The sequence below is a fragment of the Vicugna pacos genome, chromosome 34 (assembly GCF_048564905.1).
Source record: "Vicugna pacos chromosome 34, VicPac4, whole genome shotgun sequence".
In the NCBI taxonomy this organism is placed as follows: domain Eukaryota; kingdom Metazoa; phylum Chordata; class Mammalia; order Artiodactyla; family Camelidae; genus Vicugna; species Vicugna pacos.
Window position 1 is genome coordinate 18,504,585 of NC_133020.1, and position 11,033 is coordinate 18,515,617.

At 52.5% G+C, this 11,033-nt stretch overlaps 1 protein-coding gene across 2 annotated transcripts in view; it reads left to right on the forward strand.

Annotated features, from left to right (window-relative positions):
* The window catches only part of ANO2 (anoctamin 2), a 252,033-nt gene extending 251,061 nt beyond the window's left edge, over window positions 1-972 (forward strand). For both annotated transcript variants that reach the window (XM_072954679.1, XM_072954680.1), the window contains one exon: window positions 93-972. In XM_072954679.1, the coding sequence (XP_072810780.1) occupies window positions 93-365 (273 nt within the window). In that variant the 3' untranslated portion in view covers window positions 366-972. The remainder of the gene's footprint in view (window positions 1-92) is intronic.
* The last annotated feature ends 10,061 nt before the right edge of the window (window positions 973-11,033 follow it).

The following is an 11,033-nucleotide window of genomic DNA, read 5'->3' on the forward strand; positions in this document are numbered from 1 at the left end:
CCCTCCGCCAGCCCCCCCGGCCCCCCACCCTGGGCAGTGGAGCGACTCGGCCTCCCCCCCTCACCCCCTCTCTCCCACCCCGGCTCGCACAGAACCTGGTGATGTTCCTGAGTGTCCTCGTGGACTGGATGATCCCGGACATCCCTACCGACATCAGCGACCAGATCAAGCGGGAGAAGAGCCTGTTCGTGGACTTCTTCCTGAAGGCGGAGCATGAGAAGCTCAGGCTGATGGAGGAGCGCCCAAGGAGGAGCCCGGGCGCCGGCCGCCGCAGCAGGGGGAGCCCGACAGCCAGCCCGGCGCCCTCGGGCCGGAGCCAGCTGGGCAGCAGCCTGTCCTCGGGGTCCCAGCACACCAACGTGTGAGCCCGGGGTCCCCACCCGGGCGGCGGCAGCAGAGACCCGCACAGGGCATCCTTCCATCGGATCTGGCCCCAGGGGCTCTTGAGAAGGGCGTGTGTGTGAAGAGAGGTTAGAGAGAGCGAGGCAGGGACTGGGTGCAGGAGGGAAGAGCAATGATGCCACGGCGCAGGAACTTCAAGCTTGAGTTTCTTTTAAGTCCTCTTTGGAGCTGTGTCCTTTGGGGGACTGGTGCCCCATTTTGCCTCCATCAGCGAAAGAACTGGGTCTCCACCCAAGTCCCCAGGCACCATGAACCTGCCCTCTGCTCCCTCCGGTACCCTCCCCACGTTTGGGTGGCCACGGGCTGTGAGAAGCGCAGTCCCCTTGTAAGTGATCACCACCCCCATCACCTTGAGCAAACCCTCTGCATCACTGTCACGGCCTCAGTGGATGCAAATGAAGTTCCAAGACTGATTGCTGTGGCCTCTGGACCTGAGGCTGAGGAGCAAAGGTCCAGATCTGGGCTTGTCTCCAGTTCACGTCACAGGGTTGCTTTGAGCTAAATGTAACTAACCATCATTTTACGCAGGTTCAGATTTAAAATAATAAATGGAAACATTCTTTATAAAGATGCATGTCCTGTCTTTCATTCTCGCCTCTTACTTCCTACCAATAATTATGGAGCCCCCATGGCTGCCGGGATTGTTCTCGGACGAGAGCTTCAGCCGAGGACGAGAGATGAGACCCCACCTCCTGGAGTTACGTCCTGGGGAGAGGAGGACAGTGAGCCGGTGAATGTGTATTTCAGGCGGTAATAGACACAGTCAGATAAGGGTGACAGGAGATGTGAGGGCGCCGGAGGGGAGGGGTTGGACACTCTGTGTATGAATTAACGACAAACCCAGGGTGGTCCAGAGGTCACCTAACACCGTCGATTGGTAGAAGCCTCCCGAGCTCTGCGGGGAGGCTGTGGGCTGTAGCTGGAAGCCAAGGCCAGGCGTCATGTATCACTGCCTTTCACACACCTCCACCCACCTGCTGCTGAACATTAGTCGTGCCGTCCCTTCCCCCGGACCTGGCCCCGGCCCCTTGCAGACCAGTCTGACTAGCGTCCAGCTCAGTCAGAACGAAGCCGTCGGGGGGCCACACTCCAGAGGAGGGATGGGAGCTGTCCTTTGGAGGTTTCGGCACATCCGGAGACGCCAGGACCCCTGGCCGCTGGTCCACTCATCACCGCCACTCACCGCGGCCGCTTGTTTCCTCCTGGGAGCCTCGGGGATTCCACTGCCTGCCAACCCTTGCTCTGGAAAGTGGTCCCTTCTTTTATGGGGACATCAGGGCATAGACACAGCTCTCAGTAAGGGCAGCGGGCACTCCTGTTCCTGCCTCTCTTGCACCAGTAATCCTGCAGTCAACCTTGGTTACATCGCACCTTAATGTTCAAGCTTAACATTGGAGCCGAGACTCCACCTACGGTGGTATAAACACATCGCAGCATCTTATAACAGGATTTGGCTTTTTGGGGAGAATGGAGTGGCCGGTGGGAGAAAAATTTTACTTCAAGGGGCAGTAATGACACGGGGTCTCCAGGCCCATAAACAGAGGACACCCCTGGAGATTCCCACTCGTGTGGGTGGCACGATGCTTCCAGGAAGCAGTGATGGTCCACTGGCCTCCGTCACCAAGATACCCACTTGGCACCAGCTGAGCCACACCAGCCCAAGGGCGGCTGGGGGCTGGTTCAAGACCCCACCTCTTTTCCTTCTTTTTAAAATGAAACATTTCTACGTGATCATCCAGGGGACACTTGCACCCCCAAGAAAGATTCAGACAGTCTCTAGGAAACGGAAGAACAAAGTAAACTCACCTACAGCCCCCAAACCATCATCCACGTCGACAGTTGCTGCATTTCTTCCAGACTCTTGTTCCCTCTCACACGTCTGTGTTTTCAATTACAATTATGCCACGTGGGGAATCTTGTCCCCTTTTGTCGCCTCACGTCTTGTCAGTCTTTTTAATCCCATAAATTTAGGCTCATCCATTGGAAAGCAGGGACTGAACACCTACGTGTGCCGGACTCGTGTTGTTAGACACTTGGGCTGCATCACTCAAGGCGACAGAGTCCTACCCGCAGGGAGCTGCTGCTCCTGTGGGCGAGTCAGAGAGACAGCAGGGAGTGACGGTCAGCTGCAGCGGGGCCGGGGGGTGACAGGCCGGGAGGGTCCAGGTCGCACGCAGAAGGAAGGTGTAATCTGACCACGTATACGTTTTAACTCTGAAAGGCCTTGACTGTCTCCGTCTCTCCCACTACAAGTGAATTGGGAATTTTGTGATGTGCCCCCACCCCCAGGCCCACAGTGTTTGAGCAGCATCCACATTACAGGAATGCCCACCAGTTGGGCCTGCCTCACAGGGCAGCCGGCAGGGTTTAGGCTGCGGAAGAGGAACTTTCCAAAGGGCTGAACAGGCTGGGTAGAGGGCTGAGAGGGGCAGGCCTAATTTATTTTATTAAAAAAAAATTTTTGGGCTTTTTTTTTAGGGGGGGCGGGCAGGTAATTGGAGGTAAATTTATTTATTTTTTAAGGGGAGGCATTGAACCCAGGACCTCGTGCATGCGAGGCACCTGCCGCACCGCTGAGCCACACCCTCCCCCACCCCACCCTCCAGCTACAGGCCTAATTTAGAAACAAAACAAACAAAACCTCTTCTGAGCTCTTTAGGGAGATAATAAAATAGAAACAGTTTATTATAAAATCCAAAAAACTGTGAGCAAATATCTGAAACAGGGAACAAAGCAAAAAACACCGCTGCCTCTCCCACTCCCTTTCCCCAGAAACAATACTAGCTAGCGCTTTGGTTTATTTCACGTTGATTTGTGTTCTCAGGGTTCACGTGCCGCCCCAGACGTTGATCTGTAATGGCGTCTGTTTTGTTTAGTTACAAAAGCCATACGTATCATTGAAGAAGATTCAGAGATGGACAGAAAAAAAAAGTAAATAGAAAAGTTGGACTCTCCCAGACTGTCACCTCCAGGAGACCCTTTGCAGCCAGTCTTGTTTCCTGTCCACTTACTTTTATGCACAGGTGAAGTCAGTCGCACGCACTGACTTTTCAACCGTTGACGGAGAAACAGCCAGGAGCCGTGGGTGGAGGTTTCTATGGAAAAGGCTCGGTGGCAGATCGTCTTTGCCACCAAGTTCACTTGTCTTTCTTTGTGAAGAACGCAGAGAAATGGAGTCACCGTGACGGCTGATGTGGATCAGTCGTTGTGACGGTAGTTTTCTCAACGTGCTCTTTGTGAAGAGCATGAAATGCAGGGGAGACCCTGGTTCCCCCTGCCCCGTCACAGCCCCTCCACACCAGCCCCGGCTGCTGTGATCCCGCTTGCGGAAGGGGCGCTGTTCCCAGCAAGAGTTTTAAAGAGGCAGAGAACCACCACTGAATTCCTCTTCAGTACAATGACCGTCATTTCGCCGTCTCTCACCTCGCTTTTCTGCGAGACAAATGAAAGCCTTTTGGTGTGCTCGCCCTCCCAGCATGGGGTTCTCACCCCACAGACAGATGGGCCCTCGTTCAGAAAAATGGGAGAGAAACGTAGCAATTGCTCTTCTAAGTGGCCATAAATTGTCGTAGGCGATTCCACCGGGCTGTGGAAGGCACTTCCAGGAGCAAGGACAAGACTGAGATAGGAAACCCACGGACCCAGCTCTGCCCCATGTCTGCTTTGAAATACATAACCAAACAGGGCTTGGGGGACAACTGAATTAGGAAAAGTCTCCCGTCTTTATGTCGCCCTTCTCTGCTAGTTGGCTGGAGAACACCTTCAGGAGGTTCTTTTTGATAAGATGATGTTGAAGATGCCAGCCTTCAGGACTCCGGTGCTCGTCCCCCAGCTGCTGACGGTCACAGCTGAGTCCCCCTCGCATTTGCCTTCGTTGGAATGGGAGCTCCTGGGTCAAGGTCACAGCTCTGCTCTGGGACAGCCCACATCGAGCGACTCCTCACTGCAGGGGAGAAGGCCCTCCTCGCTTCAGTTCTTGGTCACTCTTTTTATTTATTTTTAAATTATTTATATTTATTGAAGTATAGTCTGGGTCACTCTTAAGGGCCACGCCAGCTCCAGAGCTCCTGTGGGATTGACTGAGGTCTCTGTCCCAATGCACTGCAGCTCAGCCCGACCCTCTGGCTCATCCTGTTTCTGGAGCACACAGCCCAGTGACCGTCGCTCATGCCCGGCACATGGGTCTGCTTCCCAGAGAACCTGACCTGAGGCTCGGAGCGTTCGCTTTTCTGTTGGAACCAGGATCTGGCTGGATTTACCACTCCTGGGTCCTTTCTCTCAAACATGGCGGCTGTGACTGTGCGTCCATGCTCTTCCAGGGTTTCCAAGAAACCTCTGGAATAAGCTTGATCGATAGCAAAAAACGTATCGTAAGCTTTTCTTCCCCTCCAGCCTTGGTGCTAGTAGGATATTAACATTCATTCCTGTGATTCAGAAATGTCACCGGAATGTGCCTTGCTGGGAGTTCATTTATTCACTGTGCCTGACGTGGGGCGGGCACATTCAGTCTGCATGCTTACTTCTTTTTCATCTCTTAGAAGGGTTCTTCCAGTGTCGGAAAGGATTCCAGTAGATCCATGCCAACTGCTGTGGCTACTTTTAAGGAAACACTGAAGTTTTAGGTTGGTTTTCCAGTTTTTAATTTTCATCTCCACCATCTTTTCTCCACATTTTATCTCTTTGCCCTAATCTTCTATACTTTTGGAACATGCTTCCCCCAGGATGCCATATTACGGTCCACCCCCCGCCCCCCACATTCATTTATAATCTACAATATATTAATCCAGCAGCGTGTGAACTCTTACTTATGTGAATCCTTCACGGGTTATCTGGAAGGGAGGTGAAGACTCCCCCCAGCCCCCTGCACCCTTGTTCTCTTGCATTTCCCGTGCCACTGAAGACCCCACCTTTCCCTGCAGCGTGCATACTCTGAGATGCGGCTCTCACCAGTAAGCACGTCTGGACTGGGCAACGCTAACTTCCATTCCTACCCTACAAGGCCGGCACCGCAGGCTCCCGCAGCAGGGTCAGTGCGGATGGCTTCGCTTATCTTCCCCATAACCAGGCTACTCACCTTTCACACCCCAGGCCCCCGGGCAGCCGTGTCTCAGGTCTCCCAGCCCTCCTCTGCCCAGGTAAGCCTTGTCCGGCTGTCCAGCCCAGCCCTGCCCCACCCTCTGCGGTAGCCCATCCGCTCAGCCACAGCAGAGGGCGCCAGAGAGCAGCGCCCACCAGCCAAGCCTCAGCCACACATCCTGCAAAACAAAGCAGATGTCTCTTCAGAAAGCAGCCCTGTTTGCACATCTGGCTTCCCTCCCACTCCCTTTCCTCTTCTCCCCTGTTCTGCCCCACAGCACTGGGGGGTACAGGGCCCCCAGAACCCTCTCCGTTCCTGCCAGGGCTCTCACCTGGACGCAGTGCATCCCCGGATCCTTCCCACCTCCCCGTGGTTCGTGCAGCTTCATCTGCAGAAAGGAAGTGCAAGGCAGAAGCCAGATGGGAATTCGAAACGACAGCTCTACACATGAGGTCGGGAAACTTCATGTTCCACAGCCCCATCTTTCTCTCGCTTCCTGTCGGCCGAATGGAGGACTGAGGCTTCCGAGCCAGGACGTCTTCCTCAATTAGGGGGCTGAAGCCACAGGCTCTAAGGGGAAGAGGCAGACTTTTGACACGGATCCCACATCGTAACCTGCTCCTGGTTCGCTCTCCGCGCGGTGGACCCCAGCTGGCCTGCATCTGATCCTTCAGAAAGGACGTGTCAACTTCTATCAAGAGCCACGTCTGCCTGGGCTGAGCGAGGCTGCGAGTGGGGACGCAAAGGAGGCCCTGAAATCGGCCTCTGCACCCCTTCTCCACGGGCCTCCTCCCTGCTACACTCTCGGGGACTTCTCTCCTTGTCTGCCTCATCGCCGTCAAACTTGGTCTTCTCGCCTGCCAAGCGCAGACTCCATCTCCTCCACCTGCCGCTTTGGTGTCTTGTCTTCTCACTTCAGTGACTTGCCCACTGTCTTTTCATAAAGCCAGGTTTTTTGTGCTTTATCTGTCTTCTCAGGGGCCCTTTCTCCTTCCAGAAACCTCTCTGCAGCTCCTCTCCATATAGCTGGACAACATGTGTAGAGTATTTTTCTGTTTCGTTATGTCAAGAGAAGGAAGTGTTATCAACATGGGCGGAGGCAGGCGGCAGCTTGACTCCAGGTCAGACTCCTCCTGGCAGAGCAGAGACAGCTTCTCTGAGCCCCCTGGCTCTTCTTCGTCTGGGTGTGACAGTGTTAGCACCCCCTGCCCCAACCCAACACCCACCTCTGCCCAGCGAGGTCAGAGGTGAACCCCCCGAGCTTCCCTTCTGGGTAGAGGAGGGCTTGCCCAGAGCAGAGGGAGCGTGGAAGCTTCTGCAGCTGGAGTGGCAAATAGATTCATCTGGGTTTGGAGGAGAGGAAGTGGACTCATTCTTCTCGACACACGTAGACCCCCAACTCACTGTCCCCAGTGGGTATTTATAAGAGTGGGTCGGTATCATGGGAGGGACCACCAGACCTCAGAAGGGATGTCCCCATGTGGAGGGGGAGTCCAGGCTGGGGACCCTGGCTTAATACAAAGACCTGGGAGTTCCCAGGAAGGGCTGAACCTGGTACGTGTGTGGTGAGTCTGAGCCCTGGGAAGAATCGTGCAGCTCAAGTGGGGGCCACGACCTTGTTGTGATCAGAAGTCATTTCAGCAAGAACGTGGATGCAGAGTGACAAATGTCTCCTAGAGCCCCCGTGTGGCCTTGGCCATCGGAACACCCCCTGCTGTCTCCTCAGGGGGTCTCTGAAAGCCCCCTTTGGATGAGTAGACCCTGGAGAGATTGGAGTAACTCAAGGCAGGAGACCTCAGAAGGATGTGTCAGTGACTTCTTGCTAGTGTCTTTGACCTCAATGTTTCTAAACCCCATTTCAGGGCTGGGCTGGGATTGAGGAAGCGGCTGAGGAAGAGCTCAGGTGCAATGTCACTGCCCAGGACTCACTAAAGAATGATTGTCTCTTTTCCCCCCGCTTCTGTTGACATGCCTTGGCTTTTAAAACGAAAGTCTTGCTTTGACATCAGATAAGTATGTAGTGGTTTTTTAAAAAACATTGCACCAACTCCATTAAAAACATACCAAGTGATGCCCAAGGATAAGTTTCAGTCACAGGGCCATGCTTTTCCAAAAAAAAAAATGCATTAATCTAAACTAATTTTTCATGGTTTCTGTGGTTTCCTTGAGTGGTTCTTTGAAAATATCTACCGAAGACAAGGGAGTTTCTTGTGGGAGCCGCGTAGACGTCTGGATTCAGATGTTTCATCGTCGAGGCTGAAATCACTTCAGAAGAAAACTCGTCTCTGGGCGATTTCTTCCTAGTGTCACAGCGTAACTAGAATGCAGGATGGCGGCTCGGCTCCTACCGCTGCCTGGTAAGGATGCCACAGGCAGGCAATTATATGCCAGGGTCACTAAATAGGAAAATGCCACAGGACCTTTAGAGAGCTGCACCCCAGAACAGGCTTTGTGAAAAGTGTCTTCCCCCCATCGCTGAAGGTCTGCAGTCTCCATTCTGTTTCCAGTAAAGTCGGAAACGAAGATTAGATGCATATTGACAGTCACCACTCAGATGAGCGTTTCTGTTGAAAAGACAGCGTGTGGGTTTTCTCTGCTCCTTATCGGTGGATGCCGATTGGAAAGCAAAGGGCGAGAGAGAAAAGCACCTCCCGTTGATGAAGAGGTTTTAAAAGCAGAAGATATTCCTGTTTCTTTATCGCCCACATCCAAAAGAGGTTTGAAGATGCTATTACAACATTTAAGATAGTTAAACTAGAGTGAGAGAGAGAGATCAGAAACTGTGTGCAGACGAGACTAGGCGTGTTCAGGGTGGGATGAACCTTATTGTAAACTGGCTGTATTTCAATAAAAATATATTTAAAAAAAAAAGAGGGAAAAAACCAGAGATGGACTCACAGATGTAGAAAACAAACTTATAGTTACCAGAGGGTGGGGAGGGATAAACTGGAGTTTGAGATTTTTAGATACTACATACTGTGTACAAGATAAATAAACAAGGGCCTACTGTATAATGTAGGGAACGATACTGGAGACCTTGCAATAGCCTGTAATGAAAAAGGGCATGTTAATAGAAGTCAAAGTTGAATTTAAAAAAAGGATTTAAAAAAGGATTCAGAGTTTTAAGTTTATATTTTTACTTTTAGCCACACAAATGATTGTTATGAGAATAAATTATCATAAAAGTGGAAACAATACAAAAATTAAAAAAAAAAGTATGAAAAGGAATATCTATCTGTATAAATGAGTCACTGTGCTACATACCACGACATTGTAAATCAACTATACTTCAATTTAAAATAAGTATAAAAGAAACTATATGCAGACTGTATCAGGTAATGCACGAAAGGGTTATCAATTCACTAAAATACTGAAACGACAGAGGCTGCAAAGCCTCACTGAGTATCTGACTGGCCCCCAGGAGTACGTGATCTGCTCTTTGAGCAGGAGGGCGGCTCCAGGCTGGCTGTGGCTGCAAGCTGCCCGCCCTTCTCCTCGCCTGCACCCCCACCCCCCCACTCCTCTGCACTCCTCTGTCAGTTCTCAGCCCAGGACTCCTCCTGCAAGCTTACATCAGCCTCACCCATGTCCCTGGACACGCCCTTCCATGGTGCTTCTCAGGACAGGTAGGGAGACACCTGGGCTACTGTGGTCATGCCTCCTGGGCTCAGGTTTAGAGGTCCGCCAACTGCCTCCATGAACACCTTCCCGATTGCCTCTTCTGTTCTGCAAGGGGAACTACATACAAATTGCGAGTAGTCTGGGGTTGGCAGAGGGAGGGGGAGTGAGGGAGATGGATACGCAGGCATGTAACACTCACCGGGACCTGTTTCAGACCAGACGCATCATGTTCACCATCTGTAACCCTTACAACGATCTGTAACGAAAACCCCAATGCAATCCTGGGGTTCTAAGACATTCTCGAAGTCCCTCAAGGACACCCATTTGCTCACGTTCACGAGCCAGAAGTGAAACCTGGTCTGTCCTGGAGGCCACGCTATGTCCTCTGTACCAGCTACCCACCAATTTCCCCCTCCGCATTTCCCCCATTATTTAATTATGTAAGCTCTCTGCTTTGCCACACTCACCCACTGTCTCTTCTGTGTTCCCGTGTTCCTTTCCTGGGCTTCTGCTACATCTGGAATGTTCATTTCTGGGCTGCAGCCAGAAAACCCAAGGTCTTACGCCTGACCTTTGGCTCCCACTCAAGGCTGCACACATTGAATAGCTGGCTTTTCCTTCACACTGTATTTCAAGGACGCTGTCCTCTCTCCCACCCTCAGGCCCTCACTCGTCCATCACCAAACCCCCGCAACTCTGCCTGTGCACCTGCAGCCCTATGCGAGAGCACCCGCCCTGCGGAAAGGTACGCACGCGCACTCAGGGGCTGGTTTCCCGTAGGGGAAGTGGCCACGTGCTAATCGCCATTAGGCTCCAAAGCCTAGCGCGGTCCTTGGCACACAGTCTGCACGCAGTAAAGGCGGGGATGGCGGGAGAGACGGAAGAAGAAATGTGGGGCTGGAGTACCCGCTGGGGTATTTAGGATGAGAGTCAGAAACGAGGCTTCCATCAGAAAGCCCCGATGCCCTGCTGCTGCCCTCCGCTTCCCAGGCCTTGCCGCCACACGCTCCGGAGCTGTACCGAAGAGAATCAGAGCCGGCATCTCATGACACACCAGTGGGGCCAGGCCAGGGGACAAAACGTTGAAATAACTTTGTATGAGATTATAAATAACCACTGTTCCCCCCAAGACCCCGACATGTATTCTCAAGCCACCCCGGTACTTCCTCATGGACTCCTGGTCTTCCCCGCGATGCTGGCAGTGAATAAAAGAGTGATGCTTGGTGCGTAGCATGCACGAGGTCCTGGGTTCAATCCCCAGTAGCTTCATTTAAGATGATAAAATAAAATAATAAAATAAAATAAAATAAAGTAAGTAAAAAGGATGTTGTTAAGTGGAAGAAACTACAACATAAAAAAACAGGAGTGATGCTTGTCCCAGCAGGAGACCACTGGAGGCTGTAATCGGTAGGTGTCCAGGCCGCACCAGGTGCAAACATTTAACTACGTCTCCATAAAAGCTCCGGCTCCTGGATGATTCGAGGCCGATTCTGGAGGCTTGTCAGTTTCCACCTGCCTTGCATCCCACCCGCCCAGAGCCTCCCCTGCACAGCCTGGGACCCTTGGCTTTGCTCCGAGCCTCTGAGTGGAGGTTGCCCCCTCTTGGCTCAAGGCTCTCAAGTCAGAGCAGGCGGCCAACGTAAACACACCCGAGAGGAATTAGCTGAGCTCCTTCCAAAGGAAACAAGCCGGGGGCTGCCTACCTTTGCCTCGATTCCAGAACGCAGCGAGATCCAAGACGGGAAAAGCTCTGGCGTCTGTCAACTTGGCTTCTCTGCGGAAATCTTAGCAAACAATTCGGGACCTTCCAGATTTCCTGACAAGACTGCAGCGAAGGCAAAGATGGGCGTGTCCCCAGGGTCTCGTGTCCCCCTTCTCCTGCCTCCTCCCCCAAATCCTGGTCTCTTCCTGAAGGAAGAGGTAATTAGTTCTC